Source organism: Cardiocondyla obscurior, linkage group LG08, assembly GCF_019399895.1.
Source record: "Cardiocondyla obscurior isolate alpha-2009 linkage group LG08, Cobs3.1, whole genome shotgun sequence".
Lineage (NCBI taxonomy): Eukaryota > Metazoa > Arthropoda > Insecta > Hymenoptera > Formicidae > Cardiocondyla > Cardiocondyla obscurior.
The window spans coordinates 1,659,077-1,682,233 of NC_091871.1; the positions used below are offsets into that span (position 1 = coordinate 1,659,077).

Consider the following 23,157-nt stretch of genomic DNA (forward strand, 5'->3'; position numbering starts at 1 on the left):
ATGGATTAAAGAGAAAAGTGCTGAAATAAAGTTAAAGTAATTGCGCGAACTGAAGTATCATCTATTTTCTATATACTCAATAGATAATGCATGTAACATGTAATATAAATTTGCTCCGTGAATAAATCTTTTTGTGCAACTTAAAGCAAATTAGTCATATTGAGTTGTGAACGTAATTTTTAATTCGGACGAAAATATCGTATTCAAAGAAAGACACGTTACCATTATCACTTACTGTTATACTTTCAATAATTAAGTGTTATTTTCTACGAAAGACAAACAAATTTAATTCATTCTCATCTGAGCGATTATATTTAAATCTCTTTCAAAATTTTTAATTATTTTTTTCATAAACTTTGTACTGCTTGGCAATAATTAACAAATGCCTTTGTCGGATCAGACGCTCTTGCTCGTAATCGAAGAACAAGTGTTGCAATCGTGGCCTCACGTTACATACTGTAACATTGCTTCTATTGATTGTGATCCGAAAGGGTTTAAAAAATCTACACGTAGTATACAATTCTTTGTGTACTGAGCAAGCGCAATTCAGACGCTTGGATATAATTATGAAGAGCGGTTCAGTTAAACGATAACTGTCGTTCAGTGAACTATAATGAACGTGAAAGAAGGTAGATATTATTTCGAGAAATATAGAAAAACGCTTGCATGACAAAATTCTATCAACATTAATGATAAATTAACCGCGTCATGAAAATAATTATAATTATATTGTGCTTCATATATGTAACACGATATCAATTTTACACCTTCAATTCTACGCGCGCTAATAAAACTTTTTGTTTCGCTTTGAATTACGTAAAACTTTGCCAAATATTAAATTAAAATTAAATTACTATTTATAGAGCAGCAAATACAAAAAAAAAATATATATTTCTAATTTATTGGTAATATTCAAATAAATCATTGATGATACACTGACACGATAAAGCAGAATAATGTCGTGTTCACCTGAAAGGCATTAGCAGCCAACGTATTATATTAAATTATATCAACAATAAACTGATATTGTACATTAAAAAAATTTTTATAACTGTTAATTCTGTGATTAGATTTAAATTATGCATTTTCGCTGAGCCGCCGATGGTTGTGGATGTTAGGCGTATGGCCCGATCCGTTCGTGTCTTTGAGTGAATTTCACCGCATAAGATTTGTAATAGTTACGTGTATTGTGTTTCTTTATGTGTTTGTACCACAAATAACGAATATGATTCTCGCATGGGGTAACGTGTCTCGAATGGTGGAAAACATCGCCTCTGCAAACTACAGCCTGCTGGCCTTATGCAAATTGGTCTGCACTTGGTATTATGGTGAAAGTGAGTTATCGTTTCAAAGCTATATTTTTTTTTCTTTTTTTTTTAACAGATATAAGTATGTAAATTTAATTATGTAATTTTAAGATTAATACTGTGCACCAATTTACATAAAAATGAGTCTTTGCCTATGTTACTTGCATGATACGTTCTATGTTTATTCGAAAGCGCTTCGATCGCTCATGACGTCGGTAATGACTGACTGGATGACTTCGAGGAGCAATCACGAACGAAATATAATGTTAAATATCGCGAGACGTGGCAGAATCTTATCCCTTAGATGTTACCTAGCGTCGTTGGGTACCGTCATGTTTTACTTGTACATAAATTTCATCAAGTTCTATCGAAACATGCAACAGCGTCATTGGATCCTCGTGTATCACTTCGCTTACTTTTACAACGTTCGAAAAAGCCCTAATTACGAAATCACTTTTATCATTCAACTTCTCGGCGGTATCTATACGGCTTTCATCAACAGTACCATCGACAGTTTCATCTCGATACTTGTGTTACACGTATGCGCACAGCTGATAAACCTGCGAAACGTGCTCAACAAACTAGTGAACGAATTAGCTGAAGGATCTATAACTTCTTCGGAGTTCAAGAAAGGATTAGCTATGATCACTACGCGTCACGAGCATCTCATCGGGTAAGTCCGAAAAATGTCAAGTCTAACCAGTTAATACAACACACCGGTAAATTTGATAATTTTGTAAAAATTAATTATTTAAATTATTTAAATTAGTTGTTAATGAATAATAAATAAATCTAATATATATATAAATTTTCAAGGAATGCGAAAACAATTGACGGCTGCTATAGCACAGTGTTACTTGTAAATATGCTGGCCATAACTTTTCAGCTGTGCTTTGAAAGTTTTCAAATCTACACGGTAAGTGAGATGATATCGATACGGTAATTTGATGTCTGTTGTTATTATTCAACGCAAGAAGATATAATAATTGTTTTTATTTTATAAGTTGAATAATAATTCCCTTTCGCTTTAAAATTCAGATATGTACTCTAATGTTATAATACAATTGTTATAAAAAATTATTAATATTTAAGATATTAAATTTTATTTTCAGATAGTATCAAATCATTTTAATGTCCCTCTATTCAAAACTGCTTTTCTATCATTTTATCTCTTTGTTATACTAACACATTTGTATATGTACTGTTACTCAGCTGAAAGATTATTAATAGAGGTAAGTAAATTATGTAAATCAAACGCTATTTTTATATGCAAAGAAATTAATCAAATAAAAGAGAGTTACAAATAGATTTAAAAGAGAATGAAAATAATTAATATTAGATAAACAATGTTATATATGTAATTTTTAGAGCACCAATATGACATACGGCGTGTATGAGTGCAAATGGTACGATATATCGTCGAAAGACGCGAAAAGTTTAATGTTTATGGTATACCGATCCACGATTCCGCTTAAACTGACGGCTGGGAAATTTGGAAATTTTTCATTAGAACTGTTCGGAACGGTAAAATATCTTATCATACTCTATATGCTGAATATTATGCCTCTTAATACATATACACACATATATGTATAGAAATGCGATTATTATCATCATTATTTTTATCTTATGTAGATGGTGAAAACGTCAATGGGTTATTTATCTGCATTGTTAACAATTATGGACTAAACAACATAGTACTGCAGAAAATTAAACTACTTTGATCTTTTTGATTGCTATGATTCTCTGTACTACATTAGAAAATTTATATAAATTATTAAGATAATTTTTGCTAATGGAATATATGCTATTACGTATCACAATACGGATTATTTATTTATCATGGCATCGTAATTTAAGTTTTTTATTCAGAAAATAATGCTTTATTAAAAAAGAATATTTGTAATAAATTATGGATAGCTACGAATGATTTGTTGGCGCAAAAAAAACATTTTTATTTAATTTAACTCATTTTATCTACTCACAAAAAATGTCACGATGATTACCAGACATTCTATACATATAAATACACGTGAAAATATGAATAAAGTATTTGTTGTCGACAATGACGGATTGAAAAAAATAATCGTTGATTTAATCTAAAATTGTATGAGTACTTTTTTTTATCTTTTTATATAGTATTTACATACAAAAAGTATCTATTTCAGTGCAAATCAATTTATAAAAGTTTTTTTAATATAAATTTTAGTAAAAAAAATCTGTAATATTGTACAGAACAAAATGAATAATATACGATCTTTTGAGAATTAACAGCTGATCTTTTTTAGTTAAAAAAAATAATATTAAAAAAAAAAGCAAGAATTATAATAATTAATTTTAATCAACAATACAATCACAGCAATGTTGATCGTATTATTATTGATTCTTGTACAATAAAAGGTTTGCGGAAGTGGTCACAAGATGGTGGTTAAATCCTTTATGTACTGAGCAAGCGCAAAAATCATAATGGTTTGGTAGAATCCCGAAGAACGATTCAGTCAAACCATTATTTTCGCGCCGTGAACATCAATGAATGTCAACGAAGGTAGAATATCTTGAGAAAAATTTCAAAAATATTCACATCAAAATATCTTAACTTTTCACTTTTTTTTTTAATAATACATTCTTTTAGACATGCAATGCATAATAATTAGAATATTTTAAACGTGATTTATTACGAGATTATTCATTTTGTTTGTCACTTATTACTTTAATACTAATTACTATCTATACGAGCCGAGAGAAATGTAAGCTATTTCTCGTAATAGCCTTTTGTAAAAAATAATATGAGTAAACTAAATCCTTTTATATGTACAACGGTGTTAGAACGGAAAGTAGAAAACTAAATAGCTTCTAAATTAATTAATAAAAAATATACCTAGGAAAAAATGTTAGAAAATAATGGGACAAATTAATATCGAAGTTAATATTCCGCAATGACACTCGTCTTGAAATTTAATTTTATCAGATTTGAATTACGTATTTGCACTGAGTCGCCAGTGGCTATGGATATTTGGCGTATGGCCCGATCCTGATATCTCTCTGAGTGAATTTCGTCGAGCAAACATAAGGTTTCTTATCGTCTCATGTACTGTGTTCCTTTATGTATCCGCACCGCAAATGATGAATGTCATCCGTGCTTGGGGTGACGTGTCGCGGATGGTGGAGAACTTTGCCTCCGCCAATTTTAGCTTTATGGGAGCGTGCAAATTGGTCGTTACTTGGTACCACGGCGAAAGTAAGTTAGCTTTTCGCGATAATATCAACTGAGTGGATTTATTTCTGCTCTTCCTAATTGTAATCTCCCTAATTTAAGCATAAATTCTCCGTTAATAAATTCTCTACTTTTACAAAGACGTTACTCGGTTTTGATAAATAGTGTTCAAATTAACACGTTGTATTCTACTTAAAAGCACTTCGGCCGCTAATGGCATCGATCATGGCCGATTGGATGACTTCGACAAGCAACTGGGAACGAAGTACCATGATGAAAATTGCCAAACGCGGCCGGAGCATATCGTTTAAATGTTGCATGGCCGCAGTGGGGACGATTATATTTTATCTTTCTTTCCATCTACTGAGATTTTTCAAAACTCTTCACCAATCCCGACGGTACCTCGTCTATCGGCTACCGTTTGAGACTATTCACAAAAGTCCGACCTATGAAATTATCTATTTCATTCAACTCTCCGGCGGCACCTATTCGGTTCTCGCTAACTATTCCATCGACAGTTTTGTCTCAATTCTCGTGCTACATGTATGTGCCCAACTAATAAACCTTCGGATGACGCTTAATAATCTAGTCAACGAATTAGCTACGAAATCTATATCTTCCTCGAAATTCAGGGAAGGTCTAGCCGCCATTATTGTACGACACGAGCATCTCATCAGGTACGCTCGCAAGTTTCCACCGTATTACTCGATAGAGTGAATTTAAGCAATAATCTTTTTTTATATAGAACAAATTGCTTTTAAAAGTAAAATTTAAAATAAGTATACGTTAAATATATTTTTTTTTAGTTTATTAAAATTGTGAGAGACAAGTAAAGCTCGTCTTTTAATTAATAACTTAATGAAAAAATTTATTAAATAGGTTTAGTAAATAAAAAGTACTTATAAAACAAACTGTGATAAGTTGCTAAATGTATAACGAGTGAAATAATGTACTAATCCTTAAGGAACGCAAAGACGATTGACGGCTGCTACAGCTCGATGCTGTTCATGCAGGTGTTGGCCACCACTTTTCAAATGTGTGTTATAACTTTTCAGGTTTTCACCGTAAGTAGGATTATTTATATATATTCTTGTCTATGGATTTTATATAGAATTAAATGTTTACTAAGCCTTTTAATATTTTCTCTGTTATATAATATTTTGCATTGCACTTTGGTTTATCGCAATAAAAAAAATGTGTCGTTTTCAGATAGTAACAGATAATTTAAAAGTACCCGTTGTCAGAATAATTTTTCTCTCATTTTACATCGCTCTTGTGTTGACAACTATGTATGCATATTGTTACTCGGCTGAAAAGCTTGTATCGGAGGTAACGCATAAAATAATTTTATCTACTATCGCGATTGAAAAGTCGATTATGAATCATTTTTCTCATATAATATAAAATCTATATGAAGCAACAAGTTTTAGAAATTAAAATAATAAAATAACAGATATAAAAATTAATGAATTGTAAAAATTAAAAGGCAACGATTATTTTTTTTTTTTTTATGTAAAATTAATAATGTGAAATTTTCTACAATAAAAGGTGAGAAGTTGAAGTGTTTCCGCTAGATTCATGATCGACTTCTGCAAAAAAAATCCTTGATACAAATTTTGAGTAACTTTTAGAGCACCAAAATGGCTTACGGCGTGTTTGAATGCAAGTGGTACGATTTACCGTCAAAAAATGCAAGGGATTTATTGTTTATTATATATCGTTCTACGTTGCCACTGAGATTGACAGCTGGAAAGTTTGGTACCTTTTCAATAGAGTTATTCGGAAAAGTAAGATATAATAATAAAATAAGGGAACACGTTATTTTATTAATATGCGACTAGAAATTGTATGCATATGAAGAAATTGTTTTAAGCTTATTGTATAAAATTAAGCTGCTTTCTGTTTTATGATATGTATGGTAGTTTTTCTATTTTATACTTTGTTTAGACTTTGAAGACATCAATGGGATACCTATCTGTGTTGCTAACAATAAGAGATTAAACGATATAATTCTGGAAAACTACATTAATTTCGTATAATTCACTACGATTTTTGTATTATGAAATGAACGGGTTTATATGCACTACCTGTAACACTTTAAAAATATACATTTCTACGCAGTATATCAAGATAATATTCGGTTGCTAGTCAAATTATTTACTTGCTTCTGTACAGTAATTATTAATAAGAGCTTATAGTTTTTAAATCAAATTTGAAACTAAAAATTATTATTTATTTTCGTCACGTTATAGATTTATTTAATATTAATTTTAACATTAATCGATAGTTGAAAAATGTATAATATTTTGTATACCATAAGAGTTTTATATGTTTCTCATCGCCATTCATTTGCGAACGTTTTCAACAGAGGGAACCTTCGTATCGTAAATTAATAAATTTATTAACTCGTTTTAATTTTTTTCTTGTTAATAAATAGTCCATTCAATTTAAATGAATCATTAATTTTGATAAAACTAGTGATAAAAGTAATAAATAACATTAAATTGATATATGCAGTTCTTTGCTTTACTTATGCACAGTAGTGCCTTAATTAAGAAATATGTAAAAAAAAAAGTTAAAGTAAAAAAAAGTTAAAAAATAAAACTAATACTTTATTGACAGATTTATTGATTTAGATCTCACGATATTTTAACGTATCAGTGCTGCAACGTATTTGTTGTTGAAACTACGCAAGATATCGGATTGTTACGTCAGAAGTGAGAACTTTATTAATATATTGATGTATTAAGATTAAATTATATTTTTAATTATATTCCAAAATTAAATTTAAACGTTAGAATTGTTTAATTCCAAGCATTATTCTAGAAAGCCATTCCATTTATTTCGTTTTGCAATGATAACTGTACTTTAGAGTAATATAGTCATTAACTGTGGTACACGCTTTCGTGTTAAGGCAATCTGCATGACGCTTTGAACGCTAATAAGCGAGACAAACACGCTTTTCTTCTTATTGTAACATTTTCTTTCCTTTTTTCTTTATATAATAATTAGTTATTTTCTCTCTAAACGTATAAAAATCGTACAATTAGAAAATAAAAAATTATGTGTTTAATAATTGCTAGCCATTGAAACTCACAATCAAATAATTTTTGTCTGTCACGTTATTCTTTCGGGTTTTCTTCTACATTTATTAAAAATAAATAACGTACGACGTCATATATGGGTACTATTTAAATTTTGATATACAGAAAACAACTATCATATTTTAAGGCCCCTCAGTATTCGCCGCAGCCATATATGAATCGTGACGTCGAACGTGTGATACCACTTGGCAAAAAGTTTTGCCTGCCATTGTCAAATAAAAAGATATTTTAAAGAAAAAATATTTTTAATCACTTTAGCACATTTGCAAAATGCACCAGAAGTGGCACACGCGAATTTTCATCGTGCGAGATTTTCGCTTCTGACGTTATAATCCGACATACAGCGTAGGGAGGTCTTTCAGGAGGTCTTTGACCACAATTTTGTGACTCGTGTTTCTCTTGGGGTTCTTTAAATGTAAAATTTCAGAGCACGGAAATAGCATACGCGGCGTATGACTGCAGTTGGTACAATTTATCAACGCGAGAAGCGAGGCTGCTAGCGATTATCATGTGTCGAGCACGATCGCCGTTACAAATCACTGCCGGTCGATTTTGTTCTTTCAACCGGCAGCTCTATAGCGAGGTATGAATCAAATCGAATTTCTTTCCTCTCTAGATCAATAAATTGAATCGATAAATTTTATTTTACGTTTAAAAAATATATGTATTTATTCGTGTTAATTTTGTATTTATATATTCTCTTTTTTATGTCAATATAAAAGTACGCAAATGTTTAATTTGTATTACAAAAATTTAAATATTATTTAAATTATACTTAAAAAAATAGTTTTTTATGCCAAATAATTTTTTACTAATTAAAAAAAACACTTATAAATATATTGAGATATATTATATGTTAATTTTAAACAATTTAAACTTGAAAAATGCAAAATCGATATCGATTTTCGGTTCTAAAGAGATCGGTGGCTTACATGTCGTGTATCTATGCAGTAAAAACCTATGAATAAAATTCTAATAATTCGTACTATGCTTGTTAATTTTTTACTAAATTTATATATTAAAGAAGATATATATTTTTTGAAAAAAAATGAAATAAAAGCTAATAAAAAAAAAATACTCTGACAAATCAATAGTAAACAAATTCTAGATTAAAATAAATATGTGATATCGCGATTTAATAAAATTTTTAATATGACGTTTATATTTGCTGCAAAAATTCTCTATTAAATCTGAATATTGCGCTTCGCCAGATTAATTCGGATTTTTCTCTTATCCTCGTATGACGAATATATTGAGGAAGCAAGGTAACATTATTTCGCGATAAAGCTCGCTGTTGCATGGTACAAAAAAAAATAATAATAAAACGCTTTTTTAAGACACAGTATGCAGATTCTACAATTTCTGCACGTGCGCAGAGATGATCGGCATGAATAAGAAATGCAAGAGGCGCGCTACGCGGAAAAGAAAAGAGTTGCGGGGATGCGACGTGACGAAACGAAAATAGCAGGGTACGACGATGATTATTAATGAGGGTCTCGCAGCACCCGGGTCTCACATTAAGTATGCGGCGGGAACTTGAGAGAAAACATTTTCCTCTTTCTTTTCGCCGGCTTGTTTTTCCGCCCAGCCTTCGGGGCTGGGTGAATATTTGAGCAACTTGATCCGCCGCGAACGAATTACTCGGAGTAAAGCGCACACCGCCAATGCATATTTGATGAAAGAGTCTATAGACCCTGTGATTACGCGCGACAGTTTCGCGTTTCGAGTCTGCGAACTGTTCCGGCTGCAGAAAAAAAAAAACCGTGGTTCTACGGGCATCATATTTTGAGAATATAACGAAATAAAGTTGCGAAATGAAACTACGCGAATTCTACCATCGCGACTAATTCGATCGATATTTCGCAGTCTCGTCCGATTCTCCGAGCTGATCACTTCGCCGCTCTTGGTAACGATTTGCCTGCCGTTTCACGGCCATTCAGAGTCCGCGACGAAGGGAAATGAGTCGCGGATGCAGGTTCATATTTTTTCGTATTTTTGGCGAATATTTTAATGTTTTTGACTTGATAATTCGTAATAACGACGCAGCGGCAGAGAAATTTTCTCTTTTATCAGAATTTCAATAATGTTTGTTCGGGACCAAGCGCTGTCGGGTGAATTAAATGTCAAACAAAGTCGCCATGCGGACGCGTGTCGTTTAATTCCATTCGCCGAACACTTGATTCGGGTAAAAGTCCGCGCGCGATGTGCTTTCACCTCTTATTTCCGTCAACCGGCGAGGAAAGTGCGCGACTGAGAGCACAGCGAAGAGAGCGGCTAATGAGTGTCGTTAACGATTGCGTGGTCTACCGTCACAATGGAGAAAATCAGAAGATGACAGTCGTCGACTTCGTGCTCAGATTGCCGCGGATAAAACGCGGGACTTCTTCACGCTTTGCCGAGGGAGCAACTTGCGCGTCCAATATAAAAGTATGTGGTTACGCAGGTCGCAACGTTACTTCGACCTTAAACGTTCGAGTTAAAAGTTCAGCTATTTGTTATCTATTTCGTTAATATTTGAAACCGAAATCTATATCTCTTTCACTTGAGGATATCAGATTATTTCAACGGGCAAAAGTAAACGTAATATCGCGAGGAAAGAACAGAAATTCCGCGACAGATCGAAAATGATATTCCCAATTTAAGTGTAAAGGTAAGATTTTTGGAGCTCTGCTAAAAATATTTCGTCGATTATATTCGTGTCGTTGATGAAGATGGTGGTTAACGCGAGGGTTCTCGCGGTAATCGCGCTGATAACTTACGCCGCGTGCGTCAATGGTGCCGACATTCGGGAGTCTTACAAAAGAATAAGTGATAAAAAGTATGGTGGATCGATGTTGGCCGAGATCGCGAAGGAGTTTATACAGAGATCGACGACCGGTAGTCAGGTAATAAAAATTAATAAATTATTATAAAGTTGGTATAAAGAAGCTGATAATAAAAAAATTGCTGAAGAACAAAAGAATAATGTTTCTTCAGTGATAGTTAATGAATTAATGTCTAAAATTAAATGTGCGATAAAATTCAGCGGATACTGAATTTTAGTTGCATGTTAATTAAGAAAAAAAAATTTGTGAGAATATTTAATGCTCAATATTGCATTATTTAGAGTTAAATTAAAAAATAATCGCGATGCCACAGGTGCTAAATTTGAATCTCTCGAATTTGCTGCTGCTTTTGGTGCTTAAAGCGGTTGTGTTCGGCGCTGGGTACATAGGACATCATGGTTACAAGGGACGTGAATTAGAGGACGGTAATAATATATAATATCGTTAATATTCATCTGAACGCGTCATTGTCATACGTAATAACTGCGTTAACAGAAATCTACTACATTGCACGCAATATCTAGATCTCTAAATAAAAAGTTTAATAAATATGCGCGGCAAATTAAAAAAAAAAAATAAATAAATAAAAAACTTCGACTATTATAATGCTTTTCTTTTTAATTAGTCATTTGTATTCATTTCAGAAAATATTGTATCGGAGGGTGAAGTTGCATTAGCGCTTGGATATCTGATCGGTGATACCTGCTTATACAGAGCAGCATGTGAAGAGCCGCATATTGCGAGAGAATATCTCGGTGCGGCAGAAATGCTCTTAGAAACAATGAAGCTGATGCCACAGTACGTATTTTTTTAAAATGCGAGAAAACAAAACCTTATTAAATGAATTAAATATTACGGGTTTATATTCAAATGCGCTTTTCTTTGTTTTCTCTTACTTTGAGCGAGGTATTAATTTTTCAAATGCGTTATTCGTAGAAATAACGTGTAACGTTAACTAAGGAAATCAAACAAGGTGTAAAAAAGAAAAAAAAATTTAAATTTCCGCAGAAGCTTACCTGCTAAGCCCAGTTACGAGAAGACAATGACAGAATTTCGGAAGGCGATTGAGTACGGAAGGGTCGAGCAATGTCCGCCAGAATACAGCTGTAAAAAGGAGAATATAAATAACATCTTGCAAAATGAAAACTAACAACGTCGTACTTGTCAAATATTATGCAATTGTCTTTCGTTTCTTGAGTTACAAAAATACGCACTTTAGTATAATATTGTTCTTTTAGAACTTTTTGTAGAAGTTATTTTACTTTCATTGTCATAACTAAACTAACACACGATTATTCCATAATTAGCCAATTTATTAATATTAATAAGATTATTTTTAATTTAAAAAAATATAAATAAAAATTGTTTTAAAATTATTTTTATATCATTTATATAATTATAATTTTGGTCGTTGCTAATTACGTTATTTTATGAACCCCGTCAGATTTTGTGTATCGTAAGTAAATTTTCGACACAAATGTAATTAAAAAACTAGTAATTTTACAAGTGTTGCATGCTAACAAACATGTATATTTCTCATTATTAATTCCACATTATTAATTAACACTTTGTGGTAAATATTCGACGAAATAATAAAATAAAATTATTGATTATCAGTTGTCAATTATATATCCGAATATTTCGCTGTAATTAACGATGTGGAAAATATAACTAAATCAACATAGCCCGTATGGAAATCGCTTGAAATTTGCATTTGTGGAAATGCATAAATTTAATCTGCATAATTACACGTGCGTGTACATACGGAATCATGTTCAAATCATCATTACGAAATCTATCACGAGTTCTAAAAACTGTCGAAAGCATCGACGATTATTTTGATTTTATTAACAATTTATAAACCGTAGGTTAATTAATCGCTTTCAAATTATCCTAAAATTATACTGAAAACCACGAGCGGGCTGAATTGCAATTAAATTATTTACCTGCGCACGTAAACGAAACAACTGCGTTGTAATCACTGACGAAATTTCGACGAGAATAAACACAGAAATCAATTAATTTTTGCTGCTGTCAACTATTACAATATCTATCAACAGGTTTCGAGTGAAACAAATATGGCTTACTGACTGACGAGTCTGTTTCCTCACCCGAAGTGGTCGCGCTAGTAATAAAAGGAACGGACCTGAACCCAATTTAACCTAACCTGATAGTTGCGGCGACGGTGACTACCGCATATGCAGTTCTATTCGATTTTCGCCTGGTCACGTCGCGTTGAACGCGTAAACAATTTTTCGCATTTCAACCGCTAACGGTGTTTCCGACATAGTTTCCTCCCGAGATGAGTTCTATCGGCACAGGAGTGAGTATGCCGCATTTTGCACGATCGCACGACTGTAAAATGTAACGTTAAGACGATTGACACTCGGGATCCTAACCTCATTTTCGTTTCAGTATGACCTGTCCGCCTCGCAATTTTCGCCAGACGGGCGTGTATTTCAAGTGGAATACGCGCAGAAAGCCGTGGAGAATGGAGGGTGAGTCTCGCATGTAAACTTTCGCGTACAGTTGTTCGTATTTATCGTAAAAGACTGGTGTTTGCATTTCGCTTGTATGCTGATTACGTTTCGATTTCAGGACAGTTATTGGCCTGCGAGGGAAGGACGGCATAGTGTTCGCCGTCGAGAAAATTGTCACATCAAAGTTGTACGAACCGGGTGCTAATAAGCGGATACTTAATATAGATCAGCACGTTGGTATGGCGATCTCTGGTATAATATCAGACGCGAGGCAAATAGCAGAGACCGCGAGGTCAGAGGCAGCTAGTTACAAGGCGCAGTATGGTGTTGGTATTCCACTTAAGTATTTAAACGAAAGGGTATCCATGTACATGCACGCGTATACTTTATACTCGGCGGTACGTCCGTTTGGTTGCTCCATCCTACTCAGTGCTTACGAAACGGATGGTCCGGCATTGTACATGATAGATTCGTCGGGAGTGTCGTATGGTTACTACGGTTGTGCAGTAGGTAAGGATAATATGACATGTGTAAGAAATTGGAATGTACAGACAAAACTCTTATGATTATATTGTACTTGTAGGTAAAGCGAAACAGTCAGCTAAGACGGAAATTGAAAAACTCAAGCTGTCAGAAATGACGTGCAAAGATTTGGTTAAAGAGGCTGCACGTATTATTTATCTCGTCCATGATGAACTGAAGGACAAACAGTTTGAGTTAGAAATGAGCTGGGTTGGCGCGCATACCAATGGAAGACACGAGAGAGTACCCGCCGATCTAAAAACCGAGGCCGAAACGAAAGCACGGCAAGCGATGGCAGAAGATTCAGACAGTGACACGGAGGATATGTAATATGATATATGAATGCTGCCGTTAAAATTTCTTTGTATTGTAAGCGATAATATTAAATATAATATTAATACACAGAATATATGCACTGATTTTTTGTAATTTTTATATAAGCAACAAGTAAAAAAATACGTTCTTATAAGTGCTATAAATTTTTGAAAATTGTTATTCTTCTGTTTATTTTTTGTCTTTTTTTTCGTTTTTGCTCGCAATCGCATTTTTTTCTGAGAACGGTTTACGAATCTCTTGCTGATTTTTACTTTGAAGGATTAAACACGCTTTGAATGTTATTTTTGTAAAATAAAATAGAGATTTTCCGAACGTGATAATGCTTATTTATTTTCTTGCGTCATTCGTAACCTTAAATTCTGCAATTATTTTTCTACAAATATCTATAAAATGAAAGAAATACGAGAAAGCCCTGATTTAGTATATTATTTCCTCGCCAATCAAACGTGAGATATTTGATAAATAATGTTACGTAACTTTTTGTTTGTTCGATAATAGGTATCTTTGTACATAACTGTCGATTAATTGTTCTGGTGAAAAGTTTGGTTGTTAAATGTAAGTCACTTCACGACGAACTTTCGTTTAACAAACGTAAAAAAAAGTAAAAAAAAAAAAAAAAAAATAGAACTAAAACTAATATTTGCCGTACACGAGGATTTGCTTTCATTCGATACACTTTGAAGGATTTACAGGAATTGCAACAACTTTTAACGTCGCGATGTATAACATATCGAGTAATCTCTCTACAGTAACGATAAGTCATTAATAATTAAACGAGAACGAATCTACGCATTTTCTCTTTCAAATTATCCTTTTTTTTATTATTTGTTGTAATAAAAAATTACCTAATATCATATTTAGATAAATACGCGAAAAATTAAAACAGAGCTTTAACGTTCTATGTTTTTTTTTCCAAGAAGGAACAATTATTATACAAAACGGTGCCGTATCTTGTAACACGAGCGAAATAGATGAAATTTCATCTTCACGAGAACACACAATTGTCGGTATAATGACCACGCAGCGGGTGGCAGTTCAGATGAGAGGACGATGAGAAGTGAATTTTAAAACGTGCTGAGTCAAAATCGTCGAAACCAGTTTCAAAGGAAATAAATAAAAATTCTTTTTCGCGCTACAAAAATCTCATAAATAATCGAAAAAAAAAAAGAACTCGCGGGGAAAAATGCGACTCTGCGCGCATGACCCTGCCTTTTTTACGCCACCGGGGGTTGGTTTCCCACCGGACGACCGCCGGAGGGGGCGGCTTATGCCCTAGTTTATATAAGGGTAGTCTGACTTTGAAATTCAGTCGCCAGTTTTGATTAATACGATCACGACGGATCTGCCGCGTTTGTTCTCCGCGGAATTTTTCTTTTCGAGCGTGCCGCGTTCGAATCCGTCGTTTCCCTCACGTCAGGCTTGTCCCTGCTTTTCCGGTGCGGAGCGGGATTTCCGCCCGCCGGAGATTGACACCGGAAGTTCCGCTCGCGACGGCAAAAAGTATGCCGTTAAATCTGAGCGCCGCGTTACCGAACGACGTTTCCATTTTTCAGGAACGAACCAGTATCTATATCTTCGCGGCGGTCATGCTCGGCTTTATCGGCTTATTCGGCTTCGTTCTGAATCTGCTGGTTATAGTAACGGTCGCGAAAAACGCAAAAGTATTGTGGACGCCTAATAACGTGATCCTCGTTAACTTGGTTGTGAGTATTTTATCCGTTCTAATTAAATTATTTCGTATAACAATTGAAATTGAAATTAATTATCTGCGAGTAGCAAAGTGTGACACTTGGTGATAATTCAGAATTTCTCGTATTTAATATCGTTTAATTTATTCGCAGCCGTATGTGTTCTTAGATGTTTCAGTCATTAGAAAATTGATAGCGATGTATTGATGACACTTTAATCGGATTTGTATTTAGATTTCGCTGCGGAACGTAATATGTTTAATATATTTTATTAACTTCAGTCGCGAATAATCGGAGACTTGATGAAAGAATTTCGCACATGCGAGTTTTAAAATCCCGAAAAACTTTCAATAAATCTTTACTAAAGGGCGATCTTTGCTATTATTTCCGTGAATTTTCCAGGTCAATTAGAAAAAAAAAACCGGGGATAAAATGCGCTGTATAAAAGAGTAAAAAAACAGCCTCCTATTCGTTCTGTAATTAAAATCGCTGTTCAGTCCAATTTCACGCACATCGAGGTATTATGAAAGCATACCACAAAAACGCGAGAGCGATGCCATTCAAAAAGCAAGAAAAAAATCTGCAATTAATATTGATTAAACGTTTCAAAGCAATATGACACGCGTGAATTTCTTTGCCACGTGATTTTCATCGCTTATCAAAAACATTAATTTTATTTCATGTCGGTAATCTGCTTTTCCGCATTCCAAATAAAAGATTAATTTTTTTTTATTTTGTAATGTAAAATTACGCTGTGACAATACGCGGTAAAAATCTAATTTTAATGGTAACAACAATTTTTTCTTAATCAATGGAACAACTTGCTCGGCAAATAAATATCGAATTTTCACGTTATGTTTTGTTATGAAAATGGAAATTTTATAATTGCGACACAAGTTGCTCTAAATCCGAGAAATTATTTTAAAAAAACCCACCGATTTTCCAGGAAAAATATTGAAAGCAAATTCGCTATTTCCACCTTTCTTTTTACTGTTTCCCCTCTCCCGTTGTACCCTCTCTTATCGTTCTTTTTCTACCTTTGATAAATTCTAAACCGGACCATAGTGACCTATGAATTATCAAGTATCTAAATATATTTAAAATTTCAACCTGCCTTTTATAACAAATTTCAGTAAAACCACATCGTAGAATATTAAAATCTATGTTTAAAATTAATTTTAATAAAAGCGATACTATGTTAACCGTTTGAATGTGATATATAAACTTGCTGGTAAAATGGTTTGTTTGATGTGATAGATATGAAGTTAAAGTAAATCCTCGATTGAGAAAAATATGATACGACGGAGTTGCACCATATTTTAACAAATATATCAATAATAATATTGAGATTATTTTTTATATTGTTACATAAAGTTCTTTTTTCTAAAAACAATTTTAAAAATTAATGTTTAATATTAAAAAATTTTATAAATATCTTCATTTTTCTAAAAAAAAAGAATTTCCAGCGCATTATTATTTAAGTGAACATTTGTAAGCATTATCAAGAATGTGTTTCGAAATCTCAAGTTCCTTCTTAAGAAATAAGGATAAAAGACTATAAAACGAATTTATACGACAGCCAATATATTTCATTACACTGCCAAGAATTTTCCTCAAATGCTACATGATGCTGCAATAATCAGCAAAAAATTAATAACTTGATAAGTAACACAAATGCGAGGCAAGCCCAGAGTTAAAAAATTTTAAATATAGGAAACTTTTAATATTATTAAGCGTAGCATTTTTCTCTCAAATTTTATGTAAAACTTTAAATTTATGGCAAAAAATATTTTTCAAGCCTAGCATTATTTAATTTCACTAGAACAAACAATACACGCACTGCGCGCGCGCTATTCTTCAATATAATTTTATTTTAATTTTCTAAAAAAAAACAAATCCAAAAGAGATATTAACAATATAAAAAAAATCCTGGTTTGTTCTAGTCCTATCTTAAAAAGTTGGTGCGTTACGCATAAATTAGCTTTGTATTGTTAAAAAATAAACCTGTAAGAAAAAAAAAACCATTTTGCACACTTTAAAATTAATTAATCATTTCATGCAACGTTCGGTATATGGTGTACAGTTACTACTTATTTAAGGACTAACTTAGGTTAAATTTAACTGTACTTACAACTTCAATGTTTAAACGTGTAAGAATGTGAGGAAAAAAAAATTTTTTTTTTAAATTAATAAATAATTAAATAATTTTTTTTTTTTTCTTTACTTTTCTTACACGTTTAAACATCGTAGTTCTAAGTACAGTTAAATTTAACCTAAGTCAGTCCTTCAATAAATAGTAACTGTACACCATATACTGAACGTTGCATGAAATGATTAATTAATTTTAAAGTATGCAAAATGGTTTTTTTTTTTTTAAAGCTCGCCAAACCTCGAACACTTGCTTAACTCAGTCATCGAAAGACAACTCCGAGTTAGGCACAGAGACATTAGTGTGACGTCACGCAAATTATTTTAATTTTTTTTTTTTTAATATTTATTTAAATAAAACTAATCATGCCGGGATTCAAACCCGGTACCCCCTCGCGCTCCTCCGGACACTAAACTAGTACCATAGGTACTCGGCTAACCGGCTTTTATAATAATAATATATTTTTTTAGTATATTTAATTTTTTTTTTTTTTTTTCTTACAGGTTTATTTTTTAACGATACAAAGCTAATTTATGCGTAACGCACCAAGTTTTTAAAATAGGATAATTATATAACTATAAATAATTAATAATATTGAATAAGAATTTAAATTGGTTTTTCAAAGGTTATACCGACCGTCTTCCTATAAACCAAAACTATTTAGAAGTTCGATTGAGACATAGTTTTTTTTTTCTACCGGCGACATGCAAAAAACTGTATTAAAACCTGAACTCGTCTAGGAATAAAAGTTTATGTATATCTTTTAAATACATTATTGAAAAGTTTTATTTACATACGCGTCGGCAACGGTATGCATGCAAATAAGAATACAGTTTATTTTAGTAATACGTGTCCACGATGAAAAAATAATATCAAATATCTTACAAGCTTGAGAAACACGGCAGCTCTAAATATATAATTATATTTCACGCTTGTCCGTAATAATTGATATGTTTACTATGGCAGGTTGGAGATTTCTTGGTAGCTGCGTTGGGAAACCCTTTCGCTCTAACATCGGCGATCGCAGGTGTATGGTTTTGGAGTCACGAAGTGTGCTTGTGGTATGCGTTATTACTATTATATAGATATCGACAAATAATCTCGTTTGTCAGAAAATTAATTTTCGTTTTTCCTAATTTTTTATATATTTTTATATCTTTTTTTATTAAATATAATTTGTAAATTGATTTTAAGTGTATACATAAATATCTCATTAATAGTTTTGAACGTGATTAGGTAATTAAAAAAAATTAAAATTTTTATTTGATTCATATATTAATATATTACTTTCCTAACTTTAGGTACGCGTGGTTCATGAGCACCATGGGATTCGCTAGTATTGGTAATCTGACAGTGATGGCACTGGAGAGATTTCTACTAGTCACGTATCCGATGAGAACGTTATCACTAAGGTGAAAAATCGTCGACTTCTTTCCCACCCGTTTATAACAAAAGCTACACGAGCTAAAAAAAAACCTACACATATTTTTTAACACTCATTTAATCTTTAAAATATATTGAAATAAATTTCTAAATTTTTTTACAAATTTATGATCGATAAAGGAACACGTGCAAACATAAAAAAAAAAAACACCTTTCCTTTCGTTAAAAAGTTTAATTTCCGCGAAAAATAATCTCTTTCTCTCTACGGTAAGACGTAACAATTACAATATACATGCCGTGAATATATATTGTATATATACATATATATATAAATATATACATATATACAGCGAAATGATTAACTCGCGCATTCCTCGACTTTCTATCGCGCACTTTCATCGCGGCGTTCTCCGGAAAGTAACGTTGCTCATCACATCTACGAGGTGATCGTTAACACCTGCGAAATGTAATTTGCACGGGTTTGCGATGAATCTTAATTGCGTCACACTCTCCCATTTCACCTAGGAAAGGTGGACGCAAATAAAAAAGCAAGTTTGAGTAACAAAAGAATGCTAGGGCCAAGTAAACGCGACGAAAGCATTGTGAAACGCATAGAAATCTTATTTTTCTCACGACAAGCAGTAAAGTGACTTGCAAATCGCGCGCGTTAAGCGATAATGAGCGTAAATCATTTAGATAAAACAACCAACCGATATCAGTATTTGTCTTTTTTTTTTTTTTTTTTACATTCGCTAGAGATAGCGTTGCAAATCGTAAATTTTTTTAACATAAAAAAACAATCAAGTATTATTATCGTCTTGACACCGTTTTAAAACCAATTAACGACAGTTTAAGAATGATCTCCTTGTTATCGATGGAAATCCTATTTCCTAGGAATCCTATTTTATGCTCACACGAGAAAGTGGTAGTATAGCCAAGCAAACGAGCAGACTTTCAATCCGCTTTAACAGCAAATCCATGATTTTGCTAATGAGAGAACCGTTTCACTAACGAGTTAGAACTGCATACTGGGAGATTAATACACAATGATATAATGATATAGTTATCATTTACACGGTACTAATTATTCATATGTATTTATGTGTTGACGGTAACGAAATTGTCGAAAAAGATCAGTTATAAAAGAAGAAATAAATAAAGAAACCGTTTGTTATAATTATAACTTGACAACGTAATATTAGACGACAATGAGATCAAGTTAAAAGCAGACGTTCGAAAATTGGAAAAGGCGATTCTTAATTATTTGCTTGATTGCAATTAAACTTTAGTGACGATGAAAGTTTTAGCCAACAGTTTAAAAAGCACATAAATCGTTAAAAAATGATATCTATAATTTTGCCACAAAGAGGATAATATTTAACAAGAAAGTAAAGGAGAAATTTTCATTTTATTCTTCAAACACAACGCGATGTCTGCAATAATTATCGGAACAGTTACGTCAGAATTGGCGACGTTATTAATATCTATTCGTATCTTAGTATAATTATAAAAATTGTTACACCGTTGAAGTAATTAATTTAATTAAAATCAGTTGACGAATGGTCGACGCTGTACGCAAAACAAACATTTCCGTCGAAATTACCGTAATTTCCGGAACAATTGGAATTTCCGGTACACGTTAGAAAAAAACGGGAACGTGTAAAACAACGTTGAAGCGGAGAAATCTCTCCATTTTTCACAGTTTGCTCGACAATTTTATTCGTATTTATTTTTAGTCGTTTACATTTAATATTTTACATTTTTGTCAAAACGAACTTTTGTTTTATTAATCGATGGTAAGTCGACAATGGCGTATAAAAATTTTCAGCTTTGCAAAGTCTCGCTTCTAACGTCAGAATTCGACACATCGCGGGTGATTGGGATTTTAAGTTTAAGCCCCGAGTACTCATTTCCCGAATTGATTGTTTTAGGTGTGCTTACATATTGGCGTTTCTAGTTTGGATATACGCGCTATTCTTATCGTTACCGCCGTTCTTTAACTGGGGAACCTACGGCCCGGAGGCGGGCAACATATCCTGCAGCGTGTCTTGGGAAATACACGACCCTGAAACGCACAACGACTCGTACATCGGATTTCTGTTCACCTTCGGATTCTTCCTGCCTGTGATAATAATTATCAGCAGTTACTACGGCATAATAAGGACACTGAAGAAAAGAGGAAAAAGAATCGGTAAAAATCGCAACCTTTAGCTCGATACGGTGAGCGTCAAGCGACAGTCAGTGAGGATAAAATTCTAATCGTAGAGCTCGGCGCTCATTGACCACCGCAAGTGACTATTCGCGGTAGACTGTACAACCACCATATTAATTATACTATTGTTAATAGCGCTGTTGCTTTTATTCATTTATCTCGTTTCAGGGAAAAACAAACGGGAGAAGAAGGTTACTAAAATGGTATATTTAATGATTCTTGCGTTTCTAATTGCTTGGTTGCCCTACGCCGTACTAGCGCTCGCGACTCAATACTTCAACGTAAGTATTCTCTCAATTACGAAAGATCCGATATTTCAAAGGTCTTAAGGGAAGTTATTGCGAAGTTACTTTTTAATTAGCAAACAATTAATTATTGTAAATTATAAATAGTAGAATCGAATCAATAATCTCGTATATTGTTGCGTGACTTAAATAATCGACAAGCAATATTACGGCATATACATATTTAAGTAGCGAAATGACGAAATTTTTGTGCAATGGGGTCAATTTTTTTATGATTGACTAGCGACGTTAAAAACTCATGCCTGTCATTTACGGTTTTTTAACAGCTCAATTAATCCGTCTCCTACTTGTAATAACCTATGAAGAATTGCGACTTATGAAAGTATAATTGCAGGTGCAACCCTCTCAAATCGTGTCGGTGCTGCCGGCGCTTCTCGCAAAATCCTCCATCTGCTACAATCCGATAATATATGCGACTATGACTGTTCAGTTTCCTAACACTTGGAAGAAAATGTTTTCCATTAATGGAAATAAGCAGGAACACAGAAGCGAACAAACGAGATAAAGACAAAGAAAGTTAGCCGCTTTTCAGGCAAATAAAATGAAGACATAACAATAACAAATACAATATAAAATATATTATATATTTTATATGTATGTTATTCCGTGATTTGTCGAATACAAAATATGATATCTAGAGAAAAGTGTTGCTAGGGGACCAACGCGCATTATTTTATCATTTACTCTCAACCATAAAAAAAAAGAAAAACAATAGCTCGGCGTTTTTGTGTTAATTGATTTCTTTCATATGAACATACCTCCCACGTTTTGCCCTCTTTTGATTTTAATTTAACCGTCCGTGACAGGAAATTCTCTCTCTATTTTGCGTTCTGAAAGGTTCGAAATTAACTGCGACGAAATGCTTGAATGTGGTGCTAAAGCACAATTATTATTTAACGCAATGTAAAGTACTATTCGGCTGTTGCATTTGGAAATATATATATTATATATGTGTGTGTCTCAATGATAAAAAAAAAAAAAAAAAAACAAACAAACGAACAATTTAGACGTGCGCTATAGATTGAGTTTCATCGTAGAAAAATGTAATTTGCTATGTGTGAGAAGTGAAAAAAGTCAATGTGGGAGCTCAATTATATTTTACCAATTCCTTAACGAAACGATTCGTTGTAAAAATCGTGTATCCAAAAAGCGTGATGCGCTAATTCGCTACGTGCACGAAAGTTGAGCGAGTCCCAGATGTGTAGAATGTAAAACGGACACCATCAATCAGATTATATAAATTTAACTCACTCGCTTAAGTAAGCAATTTAGTTGGTAGCGTCTGTTTAACACTGTGGACATGTGGGACGTTACCCTAAAGTTTCGATTAGGCATTTCCATCGCGAATTACAAACCTCGGTTTACCATTAACGAAAAAAAAAAAGAAAAAAAGAAAAAAAAACAGGGAAAAATCTGTGTAGAATAAAGTCGGAAAAAAGAGTAAAAATAAACTATGTGTTTAGCGGTATAATACTGACTGTGCTGCATTAAAAGTTTTAATATTTGTATTTAATCACAACTCGATTCAAACTTTACGTCATTCTGCGCCGCCAATACACCTGTATCTCGAAGAAAACAGTTTCCAAAAACGAATTTATCTGCGAAACGAGTTTGCGCGAAAGAAACTTTCAG

General features: G+C 32.9%; 6 protein-coding genes across 7 annotated transcripts in view; 5 read left to right on the forward strand and 1 right to left on the reverse strand.

The window, feature by feature from the left end:
- Positions 1–11,552, reverse strand: part of LOC139104946 (uncharacterized) — a 50,002-nt gene extending 38,450 nt beyond the window's left edge. For both annotated transcript variants that reach the window (XM_070660745.1, XM_070660744.1), the window contains exon 1: positions 11,467–11,552. The gene's annotated coding sequence lies outside the window, so the exon portion shown is untranslated. The remainder of the gene's footprint in view (positions 1–11,466) is intronic.
- Positions 614–3,510, forward strand: LOC139104832 (odorant receptor 4-like). The gene is made up of 7 exons (XM_070660542.1): positions 614–629; positions 1,071–1,334; positions 1,500–1,980; positions 2,124–2,223; positions 2,420–2,539; positions 2,676–2,831; positions 2,943–3,510. Exons 1-7 carry the CDS (start codon positions 614–616, stop codon positions 2,994–2,996), a joined length of 1,191 nt encoding a protein of 396 aa, XP_070516643.1. The 3' UTR covers positions 2,997–3,510.
- Positions 4,272–8,077, forward strand: LOC139104968 (odorant receptor 4-like; the record flags this gene model as incomplete). Its single annotated transcript, XM_070660775.1, has 6 exons — positions 4,272–4,548; positions 4,706–5,198; positions 5,486–5,589; positions 5,735–5,850; positions 6,153–6,308; positions 6,469–8,077. Coding segments are annotated over 6 exons (1,200 nt in total), but the record flags the coding sequence as incomplete, so codon positions are not given.
- Positions 8,593–12,412, forward strand: LOC139104960 (uncharacterized). The gene is made up of 4 exons (XM_070660765.1): positions 8,593–10,510; positions 10,764–10,875; positions 11,095–11,248; positions 11,459–12,412. The coding sequence occupies exons 1-4, from the start codon at positions 10,331–10,333 to the stop codon at positions 11,598–11,600; spliced, it is 588 nt and encodes a 195-aa protein (XP_070516866.1). The 5' UTR covers positions 8,593–10,330; the 3' UTR covers positions 11,601–12,412.
- Positions 12,413–12,614: 202 nt separating this feature from the next.
- On the forward strand, positions 12,615–13,859 carry Prosalpha7 (proteasome alpha7 subunit). The gene is made up of 4 exons (XM_070660761.1): positions 12,615–12,773; positions 12,866–12,948; positions 13,049–13,440; positions 13,514–13,859. Exons 1-4 carry the CDS (start codon positions 12,753–12,755, stop codon positions 13,780–13,782), a joined length of 765 nt encoding a protein of 254 aa, XP_070516862.1. The 5' UTR covers positions 12,615–12,752; the 3' UTR covers positions 13,783–13,859.
- Positions 13,860–15,069: 1,210 nt separating this feature from the next.
- LOC139104769 (rhodopsin) lies at positions 15,070–22,873 on the forward strand. Its single transcript, XM_070660465.1, has 6 exons — positions 15,070–15,491; positions 18,592–18,686; positions 18,927–19,037; positions 20,940–21,199; positions 21,389–21,501; positions 21,860–22,873. The coding sequence occupies exons 1-6, from the start codon at positions 15,291–15,293 to the stop codon at positions 22,028–22,030; spliced, it is 951 nt and encodes a 316-aa protein (XP_070516566.1). The 5' UTR covers positions 15,070–15,290; the 3' UTR covers positions 22,031–22,873.
- Positions 22,874–23,157: the final 284 nt, after the last annotated feature.

Coding starts and splice junctions, on each gene's coding strand:
- LOC139104832 (XM_070660542.1), top strand. Junction 1,981..2,123: donor CGTCACGAGCATCTCATCGG/GTAAGTCCGAAA, acceptor TAAATTTTCAAG/GAATGCGAAAACAATTGACG. Junction 2,832..2,942: donor CATTAGAACTGTTCGGAACG/GTAAAATATCTT, acceptor TATCTTATGTAG/ATGGTGAAAACGTCAATGGG.
- LOC139104960 (XM_070660765.1), top strand. CDS start 10,331: ATGAAGATGGTGGTTAACGCGAGGGTTCTCGCGGTAATCGCGCTGATA. Junction 10,876..11,094: donor GGGACGTGAATTAGAGGACG/GTAATAATATAT, acceptor TATTCATTTCAG/AAAATATTGTATCGGAGGGT. Junction 11,249..11,458: donor ACAATGAAGCTGATGCCACA/GTACGTATTTTT, acceptor AAATTTCCGCAG/AAGCTTACCTGCTAAGCCCA.
- Prosalpha7 (XM_070660761.1), top strand. CDS start 12,753: ATGAGTTCTATCGGCACAGGA. Junction 12,774..12,865: donor TGAGTTCTATCGGCACAGGA/GTGAGTATGCCG, acceptor TTTTCGTTTCAG/TATGACCTGTCCGCCTCGCA. Junction 13,441..13,513: donor TTACTACGGTTGTGCAGTAG/GTAAGGATAATA, acceptor TTGTACTTGTAG/GTAAAGCGAAACAGTCAGCT.
- LOC139104769 (XM_070660465.1), top strand. CDS start 15,291: ATGCCGTTAAATCTGAGCGCCGCGTTACCGAACGACGTTTCCATTTTT. Junction 18,687..18,926: donor AGTCACGAAGTGTGCTTGTG/GTATGCGTTATT, acceptor TCCTAACTTTAG/GTACGCGTGGTTCATGAGCA. Junction 21,200..21,388: donor GAAAAGAGGAAAAAGAATCG/GTAAAAATCGCA, acceptor ATCTCGTTTCAG/GGAAAAACAAACGGGAGAAG.